The sequence below is a fragment of the Erinaceus europaeus genome, chromosome 7 (genome assembly GCF_950295315.1).
Source record: "Erinaceus europaeus chromosome 7, mEriEur2.1, whole genome shotgun sequence".
NCBI lineage: Eukaryota > Metazoa > Chordata > Mammalia > Eulipotyphla > Erinaceidae > Erinaceus > Erinaceus europaeus.
The window spans coordinates 34,522,608-34,541,916 of record NC_080168.1 but is presented as its reverse complement, the minus strand read 5'-3'; the positions used below and the strand labels follow the sequence as shown (position 1 = coordinate 34,541,916).

Here is a 19,309-nt window from a genome sequence, read left to right as displayed (position 1 = left end):
TTCCATTAAAACCAAGATCATACAGTGAGTCAGATGAAAATCTGGAAATAAAAAGTGAAACTGCCATTTTTATTAAGGTAGAATATCAAAACAAATGAAAAAGAAAAAAGTACTGCTAGATAGAAAGGTAGATTTTGTGTGTTGTTGTGTTACATGAATACATGCTAAAGATTCTTTGTCTTTGTCTAGGCAGTGCAATTCAAGTGCTAAAAGAATGGAACATGACAGGAAAAAAGAAGGTAAGACTAGTATCAGCTATAAATCACTAACATCTGGCTGTCCAGTGGCTCGTGACACACCTGGTAGAGTGCGCATAGCACAGTGCACAGTGCACAAGGACTCAGGTTCAAACTCCTAGCCCCCACATGCAGGGAGAAAGCTTCACAAAGGGTGAAGCAGAGCTGCAACTCTCTTTTTCTCTTTCACTCTCTTATCTCTACCTTCTCTTTCAATTTCTTTGTTTCTACCCAAATATAAAGAAATAAAATGTTTAAGACTAATGACATTAATTAATTAGTAACATCTTCAATCAGAATCTTCCTGGTTGTTAGCTTTTTTTTCCTCCAGGGTTATTGCTGGAGCTCAGTGCCTGCACCATGAATCCACTGCTCCTGGAGGCCATTTTTCCCCTTTTGTTGCCTTTGTTGTTGTAGCCTTGTTGTGGTCATTATTGTTGTTGTTGATGTCATTCGTTGTTGGATAGGGCTGAGAGAAATCGAGAGAGGAGAGGAAGACAGAGAGGGGGAGAGAAAGAGAGACACCTGCAGACCTGCTTCACCACCTATGAAGCCACTCCCCTGCAGGTGGGGAGCTGGGGGCTCGAACCGGGATCCTTATGCTGGTCCTTGCACTTTGCACCACACACGTGCGCTTAACCAGCCGCCTACCGCCGACCCCCGGCTGTTAGCATTTTAACAGGCTGCCAATTTCTGCTTCTTTCAAAGACATTAATAGGTGCACTCAGAAAGCTTCCAAATTCATGGCTGTCTTAAATTACCACTCACTGGAATAGTAACACCTATGCTTTTTGCTCAATGTTGGCTGCTGACCAGGTGTACTTAAGAGATCCCAGGATAGGGTCCAGGCGGTAGCACAGTGGGTTAAGTGCACTTGTCGCAAAGCACAAGGACTAGCGTAAGAATCCCAGTTCAAGCCCCCAGCTCCCCACCTGAGGGGGGTCACTTCGTAAGGGGTGAAGCAGGTGTATTTCTCTCCCCCTCTCTGTCTTCCCTTCCTCTCTCCATTTCTCTCTGTCCTATCCAACAACAACAACAGAAGTAATAACAATAACAACAACAAGGGCAACACAAATGGGAAAAATGGCCTCCAGGAGCTGTGGATTTGTAGCGTAGGCACTGAGCGATAACCCTGGAGGCAAAAGAAAAAAGAAAAAAAGAAATCCCAGGGTTTCCTTTTAAGTCTTAAGGGGAACCCAACTGGATAATACAAACAATTCAAGATGTTAACTTGTCTGAACATATCCTGTAGCACAAGAGGAAAATATAGGTAGGGAGTCTTAAATTTACCTGAGAAGCTCACATGTTTTTCCAGCTGCAAACCTGTGTCTAGTACAGCCCTGAGTATTTTTAGTGTGAGTTCTGTTATCTCTTTATTAAAAGGAGAAAAGAAAATGCTTTTTTAAAGATAGTGAAGGACAATATTTTCCTTCTGTAGAACCCTGGCAGTCTGCCTCCTGAGACCAGAGGAAGGAAGAGTCAACTTGGCCTCCTTCAACTCACCCTGCTTTCTAATCAAATCTCAGAGCCTCTCTTCTGTGCGCATCCAGACCCTCCCTCTCTATCTCCTGAGCCTTCCTGACCTCAGAGCCAGCTGCTCTAAGGCACAGCACTCTTGCTTTGGCCTGGAACCTTTTTCATGACTCTCATAAAAAGCTTCTCTTTTCAAAGTAACCTCATCTCAACCCCTTCCCACCATTTCCCAGCATGCCAATGTGTTTGGGGTGTCGAGGATAGAATACTCCAGTCACACAAGTAGGTGCTCTGACAGGCTGAGTAATCTCCCCGGTCCAATAACTCAAATTATTTTAAGGCTTGTTTATTGAGAAAGAATGAAGGAACCGGTGGGCTGCTTGAGCACATGTGGTGCTAGGATACAGTGAGGAACCTTAAGGATATACATGCCCCGTGCTCTACCACCAAGTCCCCTTTGTATGTAAACATACAAAGCAATGAAGACAAGGTTTTTTTTTTTAATTTTTAAATAATTTTTAAAATTTTATTTATTAAAGACAGAGAGAAACTGAGAGGGGAGGAGGAGATAGAGAGGGAAAGAGTCAGAGAGACACCTGCAGCCCTGCTTAACCACTCATGAAACTATCCCCCTGCAGGTAAGGACCAGGGGCTTGAACCCTGGTCCTTGCACACTGTAATGTGTGCACTCAACCAGGTGCACCACCTCCTGGCCCCTTAAGACAATGTTTTCTTAGGGAAATAGCATAGTGGTCATAGAAAAGACCTTTATGGTTGAGGCAACAAAGGTCCCAGGTTCAATCCCCAGGAACACCAGAAACCAGAGTTTAGCAGTGCTCTGGTAAGACAAACAAAACAAAGCAAAACTCCCAATGTTGGGCCACGTGGCGGTGCACCTGGTTGAGTGCACATGTTACCTTGCACAAGGACTGAGGTTCAACCCCCCAGTTCCCACCTGCAGGGAGAAAACTTTGCGAGTGGTGAAGCAGGGCTGCAGGTGTCTCTCTGTCTCTTTCCCTCTCTATCTCTCTCAGTTTCTGGCTGTTTCTAATCCAATGAATAAAGATGATAAAAAAAAATTTTTTTTAATGTTTCCTCAAGTCTCTTTCCTACTCTTTCACTTTGAAACCATAAACATGACCTGAGTAAGGGCTCCTTGAAGTGAGAGCAGTGCCATTACTGGGGGAATAAGCAGCCTCTTGCCTTCTTCCCTCCCTTTCCTCCAGGAACCTCACATCCTCAAGTGCCCCCTCTTCCTGTCAGTGGGCCCCATGCAGACCATTTACCCACTGAGCCTCAAAGAGGGGACTCAGTAATGGTTGGAATGGCAGGCAGCTACTGTCTGCTCTATTTTTCATGTTCTAGGAATTTAATACCCAAACCACACATCTGAAAATTTTCCATGTGAGTATAAATACTGCCTTTCACCACTTGCAAATCATCTTCATCTCACACAAGAGCCTGGGAAGCTATGATTAAAGAGGAGCAGAGACTGTCACAGACAGTGGCATACAGAGGTTAAGAAGATCATAATGCTTCCTCTTCTACACAAACTGAGAAAAGAGAGAGAGAGAAAAAAAAAAAAGGAGAAAGGATAATTCCAGTAATCTTGGGATTTTATGAAATTAATACTGCCCTTTTTTGTTTGTTTTTGTTTTTCAGTTTCAAACCTGTTCCACAGGCCTACAACACCCCCCCCAGGGAGACACCACAATTTCTTTTCTTTTTTAAATTTTTTACTTATTTATTATTGGATAGAGATAGAAATTGAGTAGGGGGAGAAATAGAGAAGGAGAGAGAGAGAGAGACATCTGCAGCCCTGATTCACCACTTACAAAGCTTTCCCCCTGCAAGTGGCGACAAACGGGTTGAACTTGTGTCCTTGCGCACTGTAGTGTGTACACTTAACAACCTAGCCCCAATCTACCACTCTCAGCAGCCTTTTTTATTATTTTTTATTTGATAAATAAGACAATGATAAATTGAGAGTCAGGGGGAAGCTAGGGAGAGAGAAAAAAGAGATACCTACAGGCCTACTTCACTACTTGTGAAGCCTCCCTCTGCTCAACTCAGTGCTCCACTGCCCTTTGTCTCCTTTCGGACTATTGTATTTAAGTGGTAACATTTCATGTGACTTACTATAAGAAGAGATGTATTTTAATTTAATATTAAATAAAGATAGCCAGTATACTTATTTTGATCTCTCAGGTTAACCTTGTATTTCAAGGCTCTCAGCTAAATAGAATCACCACCTTGTTGCTTCCTCATTCTAGAACAATAAAAGAAAAAGAAGCAAGTCAAAGCAGCACCAGGGCAACAAAGATGCTAAAGACAAGGCAGAGAAGCCTGAAGCAGGGCCCCTGCAGCCACCGCCACCACCACCACAAATACCAAATGGCCATGTGAATGGCTTTGAAAAGGACAGCTCCTCCCCCGATTCTGCCAGTGAAAAGCCTGTCCTTCTCCCTCGTGAGAAAAAGATCTCAATCCTTGAGGAGCCTTCAAAGACATTCTGTGGGGTCACAGGTCAGTAATTCTTCAGTAAGATTACTGAGGAAGATTAGAGAAGGGTGCAGAAGAGACCCTTCTATGGGGGCAGTCATTGCTAGTGTTGATACTGTTGGAAGTCAAAAAGTATTCTACAATATACACAGATTCAGTCTTTCTCCTGAATGGAAGGGAGCAGTATCAGGGCCAAAGGGTTTATAAAAAATAGTGTATAGGGCTCAGTCTAGCACTGCACAGAGCCAGAGGACTTTTTCCCCCTAAAATGTCATAATTCAAGTCTGTATTGGATCATCAGGAAAATGGAGTTTTCTTTTAAAGAAATTTTCCATAGACACCTCTGCTGGAGTAAGGGAGAAATAGTGGGTGACAAGAGGAAATGTTATAAAGTAAAAGTAAATTATTTTAACACCTAGTATTTTATATTACATGACAGAACATAATTTTCCACAGTATTAGATTCTGCAATAGTGAAAACACTGTCAAAGAAAAAGAATATAGGGTGGTGGGGGTGGGTCTAGTTGTGGCAAACCCAGTAGACTGCACCTTGAAGGCTGTGCACACTGGTGAGTTCAGGTTTTGCAGAAGAGGGTTGACACACTGAGTGATCAAGGATATAACTGTGTGGGAGCCAGGGATGGCTGGCCAACAGACTTGAGGTGGTGAAGAAGATTGGGTGAGGTAGAAAGGGTGAGGAGGACTCCATGCAGCCCCTGCCTGTACAGAACACCTACTCCTGGGAACCCAGGGATGAAGAAGACAAGGGCCCTCCCTGCCTGGGAAGAGTTCAGTCCTACAGAAGATACAGATACTAACAGAAAATTGCCTAGCAAAACTCACCAAATACGAAATCAAGTGAGGAAACATTAGACTACACTACTATGATACTTACTTATATACCTTTATAGCATACTAGTACATTTGAATTGCTCACAAGACACTCATTGTCTTCCATAAACACCTTACTTATCAGCTCATTTAATAGTGAATCCTGTAACTCAAACAGTCTTTACTACATAATGCTTGCTTTAAAAAGGCAACATGCCAACAACAGAAAGAACAATTTCCCTTTAAAATCTGAATTTTTCAGGAATTTGTAAATCATGTTTTTATTATACCTACAATTCTGATACTGTTTTGATTTATAATGCGGGCAAGAGAAAGAAATTAAATAATCGAGTGGCAGATTCCCAACTCATTGTTGCTTTCACATGAATTACTTTCAAAATCTAATTACTCAAGTTGCTGTTTTGATATCAATAATGGGCTACAAAAGCCTAGCATGTATATTTATTTGTTCATTTACTTATAATTTATACCTTCTCCCTAAAACAATTTTGGTAACTCTTATCAAGTAGATGACATTAGAACAAATGCAGTATTGAAGTGCTTCACTTCACAATGCATACCTGCCTTGAAAGTTAAGCACTCACAGGTGAGCTGTCAGTCCAAGGGAACACTGATGAACCCTAACGTGAAATTTTGTGTGAAGACAACTTTCCTGCATAGAGCCATCCCAATAGCCCTTTGCTTTTGCAAGTTTAGAGTGAAGGCATTGAGGTATGTTGCTATTTTTTACTAATGTCACTGGTTCATTACAAATGTCTACTCCATGTTGATTTCTTCTTTCCAATGCTTTACAAACTGAAGAGAATCCTCCAAAAGCCTGGCCAGGTGAGTGGGCTAGGCGCAACAGCCCAGGCGCTCGCCTGCCGTGTCCTGGAGCTCCGCTTTTTCTACAGGAGCTGGGTCAAGGCTGCTGGAGCCCCAGGCCGCAGTCCTCCCACCCAGAGGCTTGCGTGCCAGAAGTGACCATCAACAGTTCACTTATTATGATCGTAAAAGTAAAAATCAGTAAAGTCAGCTAGGTTTTGCCTTCCCCAAAATTGTGAAGGCCCATCAGGAAGTTGATGTCACCACTTTGTGTCAGATGACTTTAAAAATGCTTCTTCTGGGGCCTGGAAGTGGTGCAATGAGTAAGGTATTGAACTTGGAAGCATGAGATCCTGAGTTCTATCTTCTGACATCCCGTGTGCCAGGGTGATGCTCTGATTCTTCTCTCCCTCTCTGTCTTGTGTTAGTAAATAAATAAAAATCTTGAAAGATAAAGAACTGGGTGGATTATTTAAAAGAAGACTTTTTCTTTTTTATGTTTCTTCAGTCTTTTGGAATACTTAGAGCTTTAGTAGATGTTTCACAGACAACTGTTACCATCTTAAATATTCTGCATTACACATTGAATAGACTGTTGAAACTAGAAAGGATGGGATCCTCTGATCTTATCTCTTCACTTAATAGAGGTGGAAGTCAACTTACTCCAATTGAGAATCTTTTCTTTTTCTTTTCTTTCTTTCTTTTCTTTTTTTTTTTTTTCTTTTTTGTCTCCAGGGTTATTACTGGGTCTCAGCGCTGGCACTATGAATCCACTGCTCCTGGTGGCCATTTTTTTCCATTTTATTGGATAGGACAGAGATAAATTGAGAGGGGAGGGGAGATAGAAAGGAATTGAGAAAGATGGACACCTGTAGACCTGCTTCACCACCTGTGAAGCAACCCCTTGCAGGTGGGGAGTTGGGGGCTCTAATCCAGATCCTTACACAGGTCCTTGCACTTAGTACTATGTGCACTTAACTGGCTGAGCCACCACCTACCCCCAGTTAAGCAGTTAAGAATCTGAGAAGACATCCCTTACCCCTGGAGTAACTCTGTTAGGTTTCTTAGGTTTTCAGAATGGTAGCTTAAATCCATGTGTCATAGTGAATGCTAAAATCACAAGCTCCCTCTTCAGAAAAAAAAAAAAAAAAGTATGACTGAAAAATCAGGGGCAAGTAATCATCACCAAGTCAGCCAGTGATCTTCTGTACTTGTGTGAGCTCAGTGGAAGAAGCTCTCAGGAATACCCAGTTTGCTCATAAAGGAGCATTTGTCAAGCTCTCTAATAATGCAACTGGCTCAAGGAACTAACTCTTCCCTGAATGCCCAGCCGGGCAGCAGGCTGTGAGCATGTGGAACACGTGTTTTATCTTTTTATAGTACCTTGACATTCAAGTTCTCTCTTTCTGAAAATTTTAAATGGAATCATTTTGTTTTTTCTGGTGAGGATACAAGTTAGCTTTTAAGATATATGCAGGTGGTTCAGGGGTGTTGGTGTGACTTCCTACATGAAAAATAACCACCAAAGCATCCTCACCACTCAGGCTGTAAATAGAGCTGCATGTCAGCCAAGAGCTTAGGACTTCAGGACTTTGCTTTAAACGTAGCAAGAAATGACTTCTTTGGGCCTAGAAGTGTTACTCTGTGTTTTGGAAATTTAACAACAGCTCCAATTAGACCTTTTATATAATCCGATCAGATTCCTTCTTGGTCCCAGCTAAATGTCTAAAGAATAGACATTAGAGTCTTAATTTTCCTAGAAGTTCTTCTCGCTCAATGTTGGAAGGGCCACAATTGCTTCAGAGTAGAGACCGTGGAGACCAGAGTAGGAATTCAGACTCCCCTGTTGTCTTTCTCCCACTGGACACATTGCCTCTGAGTCTCTCTCCAGTGAACAGAGAAGCAGCTGGAAGTGGTTGGTTCACTAGCTGGCTTCATGAGATAAACTTTGGGGCAGGGCTCTACTATGTCAGCTTCTTTTGCTGGCCCCAGCAGGCTTCCTTTGTAGTTATTCAGCTGGTAAAGCATCCTGATAACTTAGCTTTTCTGTTACCTGTTACTTGTCTCAAACAGAAGCCTCCCTGCTGTGCTTACTGACCTCTTCCAACTGGACTTCACAGTCTGCCAGGTATCACAGAACCAGAGCAGTCCTGTCACTCTGCTGTTACAACACAGATCTTGTGTTTGTGCACACAGCGAGCCCAGCTGGGCTCAGGACTCCAGTCATTCTCACAGTAAAATGAGGGGAAGGCTCTTATTATTTTAGGTTGTTGGCCTCTTGTCCTTTGCGCTTCTTATGAAACAAAGAAAAAAAAAAACAACCCAGCAGAACAGTTAACATTGTTGTTATGGTGTGAGTTACCCTGTAGAATTTCCAGGCAGATTTTTGGATGCTACTCTTGGTCCTAAATTGTCTGTCTCCCTTGCTCCTCTAAACCTTATTATTAGATCAGATTAGAAAAGGTCAACATGAAGAAAGCAACTCACCTTAAACTTTAGTGATAAGGCAAGTGTGTTTATTCCAGGATGTCTGCAGGGCCAGCTCTCCAGTGGGAGCTGTTATATTGGCACCTAGAATAAGGACTGAAGGGGTAGACATGTCTGGAGCCAAATCTTGGCTTCATCACTTACCAAATGTGACTCTGGACAAATTGGCCGTTCTGCATTTTTCTTGCTTCTTCTCCTCCTTCTTCATTTTCTTCTTCTTCCTCTTCCTCTCCTTCTCCTCCCTTCCCCCTCCCCATCTCCTCCCCCTCCCTTTCCCCCACTCCCTCCTCCTCCTCCTTTTTTCCAGAGCACTGTTCAGCTCTGGTTTATGGTGGTGCAAGGGATTGAACCTGAGACTTTGGAGCCTCAGGCATGAGAGTCTCTTTGCATAACCATTATGCCATCTACTCCCAAATTAGCCATTCTGGGTCTTCATTTCCTCACCTGCAAAACAGAATATCATCTCTGCAAGATTACAATGGGCAGTGAAGTTGATAAGGTGATTAACACAGCAGCTGGCACAAGGGAAACACTCCAGTTCTTCATCTGTATACCTAGTGAATGTTTATAAGCATCAGCTCGATGCTAGGGATTCTTCTAGACGAAGTAAACAGAACAGAAAATACTTGCCCGTATGGAGTTTATGTTCTTTGGGGGAGATGGAACAAAGACATGCCTAGTAAACCCAGATGCAGCCAAGCTGCCAAGATAATTATAGCTCGTGGTGAGTGATGGAAAAGTAGCCAAATAAGAGACGACGGGAAAGCTTTCTGTGACATGCCTTGAGCATTGGAGAGCAGAGATCTTTAACTGAGCTTCAGGTGATTCCATTCAGACTCTTTCATAACAGGTTATGGTGGTCTGAATAGCCAGTGTTCTATTTAAATTTTAATTAAAGCCCCTAGATAAAGCCCTTGTAAATTTATAACCATGGTCTTTTACTGTTTTATAATTAAAGATAGGATACTTCTTAATCTGTACAACTGACATGAAATATTGTTTATTATATGAACATGTATTTTCAAAGTTTGTATTGTAAAGCATATGAGGCATAACTTACCCTTATCTGGACTTCTTCTTAATTATTATTTTAGTATCTAAATACTTTATCTTAACTCCCATTTTTTATCCTTTGTTTTTGTTCAGCCTTCATCTGAGCTTCTAGCTTCACTGTGTCTGAACTGTTAAGGTACAGTGTTAGAGATAGCTTGAGTGACTTCAACTTCTGCTTCTTTGAGCTCAATAAGCAAGAAACAGAGATGGCAGGCCTGGGGCATGTCAGTGTGAAGGCACAGGAAATATAAGACACCATAACTATCTTTTCTGTCAGCTCCATAAATTGAAATCTAGACCCCTCTCCGCTTTCTTATTTAAAAACTACACTTGTTGCAATTCTGGAGTGAAAGCACAGAACTACTTATTTCTGGATAGTTGATAGACACCCCACCTACACCTTACTAAAATCAATTAGTTCAGTTACAAATGGACTTAATGAAATGATATGCACTCATTATGGAGTGCAGAAGGTAGAAGGTCTGGCTTCTGTAATTGCTTCCCCGCTGAACATGGGTGTTGACAGGTCGATCCATACTCCCAGCCTGTCTCTCTCTTTCCCTAGTAGGGTGGGGCTCTGGGGAAGCGGGGCTCCAGGACACATTGGTGGGGTCGTCTGCCTGGGGAAGTCCGGTTGTTATCTACTAGATACTATCTTAGCATCTGGAACCTGGTGGCTGAAAAAAGAGTCAACATATAAAGCCAAACAAATTGTTGACTAATCATGAACCTAAAGGCTGGAATGGTTCAGATGATGAATTGAGGGTTCTCCGTTTTGTAGATAGACAGTAGTCCTATTTTAGTTATATTGTAAAGAGCCCGTGAATATACTAGTTTTTTTTGTTTGTTTGTTTCATTTTGTTTTGTTCTGTTTTGGTTTTTTGAGCCTGACATCTGATTTGCAGGTGGATCCAAGTTATTGTCTGGGGAGATGATGTCATGGATCAGGGAAGAACGTAACTCCCAAATATGGGAAAGGTGTATAAATATTGTTGACTGTAAATCCCATTGATTTGGTGTGATCTGGGGCCCATATTCAGCTTAGGAGCCTATGTGACCTTTGTATCCCTGTAGATCTGATCTCACATTCTGTGATCATGAGTAGGAACGTTCCAAGCTGTCTCAGTTTCAGGACCCATCTTTCTCAGGTGGAACATAGAATATGTTGTCCAGCCTTATAAATAAACCTGTGTTTTGGTCTCTGTTTCAAAAGTTTGGTGTCCTCTGAATACTTGTCCATTACTCTGTCATATAGTGACTGAAGAATGAGGGAACATGCAAATTACATTATACAGTGATCGTAATATGATCAGTTTTCTTAAAGGCCTATCCCTAGACCACCACTCTGGAACATCGTAAGGGAGCTATCTCGAGTCACTGTGTCCACTTCTTTGCTCTCTTCTCAGCCTCCTTCTTATGGTTCACAGCTCCAAAGAAACAGTTCCCTCTGAAATCACCTCTGGCCTCCACACAGTGAATCTAGTCCATGTTTTTCAGTCCCTACCTTACCATTTTCTTTCAGCAATATTCCACACTGCTGGTCCATTCTATCCTTAATTATTCTCTTTCTCTCCTGCTGATTGCTATGACTTGATGCACTTGTGATTCAGTGGGGAAAGGTCAACTCAGATTTCTTCTTTTAGTTATCACATTTTCTGTGCAACTTGCTAAAGGCACAGGAGCTGGCACAGAAGAGTCCTGCAAACATGTTGGTTGAACGAAATTTTACCTGCAACAAGAAGATACTTAGAAAATTATACATGATATCTGCTGGAATTTGATAAGTACTTCAGAAAAAAGGGTTCAGGTAGCAATGAAATTTCACAACACAGCCTGCTAGGAGTCATTTTACAGACAAGGAATGAGTGAAAAAATGCAGTGAGCCGGGGGGGGGGGAGGGTGGATAGTTTACAGCAATAGTTCACAGGATCTGCATGTCAGAGATTCCAAGTTTGATTCCCAGAACTGCCAACAGCCAGAACTGAACAGAATAAAGGGGATGGGGTGATTCTAACTGAAGTCTAAGTAGATTGACTTCTTCCAGATTTCATTTCCTTTCCAAGATGTGGCTAACTTTGGTTCATGTGCATGATGAATATTTGATAATGACACAGAGACTCATTCAACTAGGTGCCCTGTTTTTAGATGGGCCCCATTCATGCATTCAATATTCATACATTCTTACAAGACATCCAAGACTTTGTCACTATTTTTCTCATGTAGAAACTGAAAAGGCGTTTCTAAGATTTCACCAAAGTCAACACTATCTTCATCTAAAATTTATTTATTTATTTATTTATTTATTTTGCCTCCGGGGACTCGGGGCTGGCACTATGAATCTGCTGCTCCTGGCAGCCAATTTTTCCATTTTATTGGATAGGACAGAAAAATTGAGAGAGGATGGAAAGATAGAGAGGGAAAGAGAAAAATAGATACCTGCAGCCTTGCTTAGCCACTTGTGAAGTGTCCCTGCTGCAGGTGGGGAGCAGGGGCTCAAACCCAGATTCTTGTGCAGGTCCTTATGCTTAGTACTATGTGCACTTAACTGTATGCCACCTCTTGGCCCCCTAAAATATAATGTAGTGGTGACTGAAATTTGTAGACCACCAACTCACTCTCCTTAGTAGTGCCAGTGGAAACATAATGTGGAAACACCGCTGTAGTTTAAAACTTTCTAGTAATCTCGTGAAGAAAATGAAAAGAAACAGGTTAATGCAGCTGGGTACAGACAGGGCAGGGGTAGATAGCATAATGGTTATGCAAAGAGACTCTCATACCTGAAGCTCCAAAGTCCCAGATTCAATCCCCTGCACAACCATAAACCAGAGCTGAACAGTGCTCTGGGAAAAAAAAAAATCTGATAATTTAGTTGTATACTATATTTTGCTTAAGTTAATAGAACCAAAATAGCATCATTTCACATGTGATCAGTATTTTTTGCATAATTACCACAAGGCTTATTTCTGGGGCTTAATGCCTGACAAAGTCACTGCTCCCACTGGCCATTTCCCCCTTTTATATATATGTACATATATACAGAGAGACATTGACAGGAAAAGGGGGGACAAAGAGGGGCCAAGGAAGAGAGACACCTGCAATGCTGTTCCACCACTTGTGAAACTTCTCCCCTGCAAATGGGGACCAGGTGATTGAACCTGTGTTCTTGAGCATGGTAATGTCTGTACTCTTCCAGATGCACCACAGCCAAGCCCCATCATCAGTATTTTTTTTTTTTTTGTTATCAATGAAATATACGTCTTACTTGTTGGAAGATTCCCCTTTTTGTTACCTCCATGGTTATTACTGGGGCTTGGTGCCTGCACTATGTATGATACGAATCCTCTGCTCTTGTCAGCCATTTTCCTCTCTTTTTACTGGATAAGATGGAGATAAATTGAGAGGGAAGGGGAAGACAGAGAGGAGGAGAGAAAGACACCTGCAAGACCTGCTTCACCACTTGTGAAGTGACTCTCCTCCCTCCCGTAGGTGGGGACCCAGGGGCTCAAACTCATATCCTTGTCTGGGGCTATGTGCGCTTAACCCGGTGCACCACCAGCTGGCCCCTGGAAGTTTTCAGGTTTCAGTGCTTATTTTTCAGCTACAGCATATCTTGATTCAGGCAAACCACATCTCAAGTTTTCAGTAGCCACATGTGCCTTGTGACTACCTTATAGGACAGTGATAGAAATTAACTGCAAGAGAGTAGTAGCCTATTGTAGCTTATAGGTGGGTTCCAGTAAAAGAGAGCATGAGTGGTACTTCTAGAAGAAAGCCACTGTATACAAAAAGGAACTCCAATCATTCTATTGCTAAAAGATGCCAGGTTTTCTGGACAGGATGAGCACAGTTCTGTTCTAACTGCATAACTCTCCACCAGTTTTTATTTGAAAAGCCCCAGAACGCTACTGTTTTTTGGAGACAGACCCGTAAAGCCTGTGCTCTAGCTAGTCTTTTGAATTTTCAGATGTTTCTGTTATCTTTCAGTGATCTCAACAATGATGAGGTACCGTTTCAGGACCTCAAAAAATACTACTCAAATTTCTCAATAAATGCTCATTAGAAGAAGAATCGTGCACATGCCAGTTCTCTGTCATACAAACCAAACATTTTAAACTCTAGCCTAAAGGGCCCATGCTCATTTGCATGCTTGTCTTCTGTTTACAATCTTTTTACATTCAACGGAGTAATCTTCCCCTGCTAGTCTAAGGTCATTATTTCCATTAGGCTATAGTATAAATCTTCTTATTTTCAAGACTAAGACTAATTTATTACACTAGACACAATGAGCTGTATTTCAGATCCTCCATTTATATTTCAGCACGACTGAACTGTGATTTAGAGAGGAAATGAGTTGGAATCAACCTCTACTTAATCACTGTTTTAGGAAAACATTTAGAGGCTTATCTGAAAATTAGTTTCTCCTCTTTCACAGAAGTTTCTCAAGGGGGTTGGGACTACCCATTTCCACTCCAACCAAATCACGGTGGGGAACCAGGGGGGTGGGCTGCTCAGTTGGAATCTCCAGAAAAATCACTGGGGAGGTGGGCACAGCTCAGACGGAATCTCTGGAAGTGGTGCCTGGGAAATCGCTCATGTTGTGATACCAGGGGCGGGCTTAGTCTTGACAACCGCTGCCCTGCAGTGAAATCACACTTCAGTGTAACTAAAGGCAGAGTCTCACATCACCACTGAATCAGTCTCATTACTGGAGAAGACACTGTCTTCAGCATTTATTTGTTTACTTTTTTTGCTGTGCATTTCACTGTGTACTGTAATTATAATTTGCCTTTGAATAAACTTGAAACGGTTCTCAAAAGGCAAGCAGATGGTGTGATTTCTAGATATGAAAGGTTATGAATGAAGGATTCAACTGATTCACACTTAACAGGAAGGGGCTAGTGTCTAAAATCATACTGACCCATGAGCAGGTCATCATCTCTCTTACTTTTCGGAGCATAGTCTCAGAAATGTTTGAGACAGTATCAGGAGAGCTAGTCTTTACTGTTGCTATTCTTTCTGTGAAATAATTTTAAGCATACTTTAATTCAATCACAATTCTACAGGTGACTGTTGAGACAGACAAGTACTAGGGCCTCAAAACTGAATCCAGTTTTTGTGTCTTTTTGAAAGAAGCTGTAGGCTCTGGCTTGAGGGAGTAGATGTGTAAGCTTTGTGCCTCTTTACTTACTGTCACCAGGGTTACCACTAGATCTTGGTACCTGCACAGACGCGCCACTCTTAGTGGCAACTTTTTTCTTTTTCTTTGTTTGAGGTTGAGATACGGTGAGGGGGTGGGAGGGTGGGCAGAGAGATCAGTAGCACTGATCCACCACTCTTGAAGGTTCCCCTGAAGATGGAGACTGGGAGCTTGAACACTTGTCTTCATGTACTGTGACTCTACCAGGTGTGTCACCAGCAAACAGACCCCTGTAAGCCTTGTGAACACATGAAACTACTTTTTAATAAAAATATATATTTAAAATAGATGCATGTCATTGGAGAACAGTACTGTTTTGTGTATTCTAGACCTCAAATGCCCCTTATGTCTGCTTCTCCCCAAGTCATTATTGTTTCTTTAACTGCAGCCTCCATAGTCCTTTCTATTTGTTTGTTTGTTTGTTTGTTTGATTGCTTCCAATGTTATGGCTGGGTCTTGGTGCCTGCACTATGAATCCACTGATCCTGGAGGCCATTTTTTCCCATTGTTGTTGTTGTTGCTGCTGTTGTTGGATAGGACAGAGTGAAATTGAGAGAGGAGGGAAAGACAGGGGGAGAGAAAGATAGACACCTGCAGACCTGCTTCACCACTTGCGAAGCGACCCCCCCTGCAGCTACTGGGGGCACATGAAACTATTTTCTGACACAGTGAGGTGAGAGAAAACAGCCACCGGTGACTATCTGCAGAGGGGCTAGACTCTGAATTCACAGTGCTGTGCTCTGTTTAAATGTGAGTGACAGCTGGACAGAGAAAAATGAAGTCATCCCTACAAGGTCATCCAGAATATAGGGAAGATGAACACAAGGTCTCTCAGATCCAAGCCTGCACTCTTTCCACCACCCCCAGTGTGGTGACGCAGTATACGTTTTTCAAGAACCTGGCTTTCAAAAGCATAGTGTCTTTCTCAGAACACCCTCTGGCTGTAAGAAAGATGTTACAGGTATATATTTCCTTTTCAGGCCACAAAGGTGTCATTTCATTCATTCAAGCAATAACTTAATAGGAACCTACCTTTAAAAGATTCCAAAAGCAATACACTATTAATTTATTACCATATCTATTAAAGCTCCAGAGAGAATCTGACTCAGTGGGTTTTAAATATAGTTGAGATATTATAATGATGCTTCCTGATTTAACCCTCCATAAATTAGATGAAACGGCTGCAGTAATTGTTGTGGCTTCATCCTTACTCTATCTTCAATCACTCTTTGCTTTCATTAATTGAGAATAAAACACCGCAAGGCACTCATGTTACACTTGGAGATAGGAAGGCCGCATATTTCCAGCCATGATGCCAATTGTACTTCAAGACTCCTCAGATTTCCCTGAGGAGGTATGGGCGAAACCCTGACTGCTAAGAACTTCCCGATAGGTATGTGAAGGCATGAAGGCTAAGAGGTGTGCACTGTCTCGTCCAGGGTCACTCCATAAGTAGTTAACACATGCCCAGTGTACATGCAGGTCGTCTGACGTGAAGTACAAGTCATTGATTCTCTAGTCTTCTGGGGACTTTGTTAAAGCAAGTACTTAACTGTTTATCATGCAAAGCATTCTTGCCACCATGTCAACAAACCCAAAACCTAGGCACACCCCCAATCACTGCAGTTTCAGCATGTTTAGTTTGTCACTTCACAGTCATTTTTTGGTGTTTTCTTACAGAAGGCAACAGACTACTGCAACAGAAACTCTCTTTAGATGGAAATCCCAAGCCTTTACATGGAACACCAGAGAGGTCAGATGGCCTACAGTGGTCAGCTGAGCAGCCTTGTAACCCAAGCAAGCCTAAGGCAAAAACAACTCCTGTTAAGTTCAATGCCCCTGCAGCTCATCTGGAAATAAAGCCAGATGAGCTGGCAAAGAAAAGAGGTAAAGTGATTTCTTTTGCACAAATGATATTGCACATCAAGCAGTGCCAGAATGCTAGCTAGACCTTTCCAAAAGATGCTGCTTAGTGGAGAGAGAGAGTCATGTGAAATCGCACTGCTTTCTGTGGCCCACATACATTGAAAGGCAAATGTGACACTTCCCCTGTGAATCGATGGTCTTGAATGTTGAAGCAAAATTCCATCTCCTCTCCCTGCCTCTCTGTGACCATTCTCCTCTTTGTAAGCTTGGATGAATCTGAACCGTAAATCCCTTCTACCCTGATACCTATGAGGCAAATGTCACGTGATAACTCCTTTGGAAACATGAATTATAAGTGTTCCTTTGATAGCCAAGTTCTTAGCTTGCTCTGAATGAAGATGAGTCTTGAGGCTAGTGTATTTTCTTCAGTTATGATCTTTCTCATATAAATTCAGTTCATTTGTTGAAATGAAGGTTTTATATTTGACACCATATAGTTTTATTATTTTTTTCACTTTGATGTAGTTTCTATATAACTGATTAGAAAAATGAAAAGGATAGGGTCAGAGGGATAACACCTTTAGGAATACAGCAGACTTTCATGCCTGAGAAGTCCCAAGATCAATCCCCGGCACCACCCTAAGCAGAGCTGAGTAGTGCCTTGCTTAAATGGAAAAGAAAGAAAAATGAAAAATGAACTGCTTCCTTTTTGATTCCCAGATTAAGTAATATCCCCTTCAGCTTTGGTTCTATCTGATTTCCTTGGCTAGTGTTTGCTATACTTTCTCACTTTTCTTGAGAGAGATTTTTTTTTTCTTCCAAGAAGCAAGCCCTTGTTGGGATAAGTACAATTTGTCTGTTTGCTCTGTTCTATCTGTAAATCCTGGTGACAGTTTCAGGAAATCAGGGAAGATTGGCACCCCAGAGCTGTGTTAAGTGCCGCTGCTATAATTACAGGCCTGGCTCGCTCGCGACTGACGGGGAGAGAGCCAGTGTACCTAGCAATGACACTCTGTCCAAATCGAGCTCATTTGTACCTCTCCCGATCTTTATGTCGTTGCCCTATTCCAAAAGCCCTGTTGGCGCTTAACCACACAGAATGTTGTTCACCGAGAGAGTCAGAAGCACAAACAGTACTTAGACATATCCGATTCTAAGAAAATACAGTTGAGGATAGAACATAAAGATCAGAGTCCCTTTCCAAAGAGCAAAGGAGACGCAGGTGCCCCAAAGGGCCCAGCCAGGTAACCCTTTGGCAGATTCACACCCATGTCAGGCAGGTTCCCAGCCACCCATCCTTGATTATTTTTTTTAGAATAGTTTTAGTGGGGAGAATGTCCATCCGCAAGACTGCCATTGCCCCGGGGAGACAGTTTTACCTCTCCCCATCATAGGTGTCACCTTCCAGCACCCTCGATTTTTAAAACTCTAGGTTATGCACTTCCTCTTGACAATTTGTTGTTGTTGAAAGCCAAAACAGATCTCTCTGTGGAAGGAAAGAGGGGTGAGTTGATGTTGTTATTGTTTGACTCACAAAAAAAAAAAAAAAAAAAAAAACACAAGTGTTCAATTTAACTTTGGTGGCGTTCATTTTAGGCCCCAACATTGAGAAATCAGTAAAGGATCTGCAGCGCTGCACCGTGTCTCTGACTAGATACCGTGTCATGATCAAGGAGGAAGTGGATAGCTCTGTGAAGAAAATCAAAGCTGCCTTTGCTGAGTTACACAACTGGTGAGTAATGAACTTAGAGATGATAGATGTATGATGCTGGGCTGTCCCTGTGGGTAATAGCATCCGCTGGTAAGTGTGGTTGACTTAATACATAAACATCACAGAACAGCTCAACAGATTTTTTCTAAGCCTGCAGGCAGAGGCATATATCTTGGGAATGCAAAAGAAGAGACAGTGTTTGAATGAAAAGAAAGCTGAGGGCACTGGGAGATAGCTCGTGTAACAGAGCCCACAGTCTGCCCTGGTCACAACACAGGCGTGTCATGTCATGCACACGGGAAACTTCAGCAGTGGTGGACTGCTACTGTGATATCTCCCCTCTCTCCCTCGATGCCTTTCACTGACTATCTAGGGGGAAGGAGGGGGGGAAAATGTCTGCCAGGAATATTAGAGTCACACGGGCATGGAAACCTGTCGGAAAGAAACAACAACCAAAAAAAAAAAAAAAAAAAAAAGGAGAGTGGGCTAGGGAGATAGCATAGTGGTTCTGCAAAAGACTCTCACAGCTGAGGCTCCAAGGTCTCAAATTCAGTCCCCAGCACCACCATAAGCCAGAGCTGAGCAGTGCTTTGGTCTCTTTCAACAAAATAAAATAAATATAAAGACTGGGGAGATAGGTCAGCTTGTTAGAACAGCAGCTTATAAGCCTGAGGCCCCAGAGAAATCCCCCCAGCACTGCCTTATGCCAGGAAACTGTGTTTTGATCTCTCTCTCTCTCTCTCTCTAACTTAATCTTTAAAAATAAAAGTAGTCCCCATGATCATCAGAGTACGAAATTTATCCAAATGTCTGTGAATGGTGTACAGTAGTCCACCCTCAAAGTCCAGAACCTGTGTGAGTGAGATTTTTGACAAAATCCTGGAAAACTAATTTCATGAGTACTGCTTCATGGAGTCAGCATATGTGGGCCTAAAATGTGTTCCTGCCTGATCACTATAAAATAAAAACTTCTTTTAACAAAACTCAGAAACATATAAGTTTATGATTGGGTCTTATTCTTAGGTATGTTTAAAACTGGATTTAAGGGGGCAGGATTGGCTCACCAGTAGACTGCATACATTACCATGTGTGAAGACCCAAGTTCAAGGCCTGAGCCACCACATGAGA

The 19,309-nt window shown here is 42.2% G+C and overlaps 1 protein-coding gene across 7 annotated transcripts in view; it reads left to right on the top strand.

Annotated features, from left to right (window-relative positions):
* The window catches only part of SPATS2L (spermatogenesis associated serine rich 2 like), a 233,839-nt gene that overhangs the window by 155,056 nt on the left and 59,474 nt on the right, over window positions 1-19,309 (top strand). For 6 of the 7 annotated variants that reach the window (XM_060194184.1, XM_060194188.1, XM_060194185.1 and 3 more), the window contains 4 exons: window positions 190-239; window positions 3,983-4,235; window positions 16,285-16,491; window positions 18,067-18,202. In XM_060194184.1, coding sequence (XP_060050167.1) covers window positions 190-239; window positions 3,983-4,235; window positions 16,285-16,491; window positions 18,067-18,202 — 646 coding nt within the window. The remainder of the gene's footprint in view (window positions 1-189; window positions 240-3,982; window positions 4,236-16,284; window positions 16,492-18,066; window positions 18,203-19,309) is intronic. The other variant, XM_060194186.1, reaches the window with a different exon arrangement.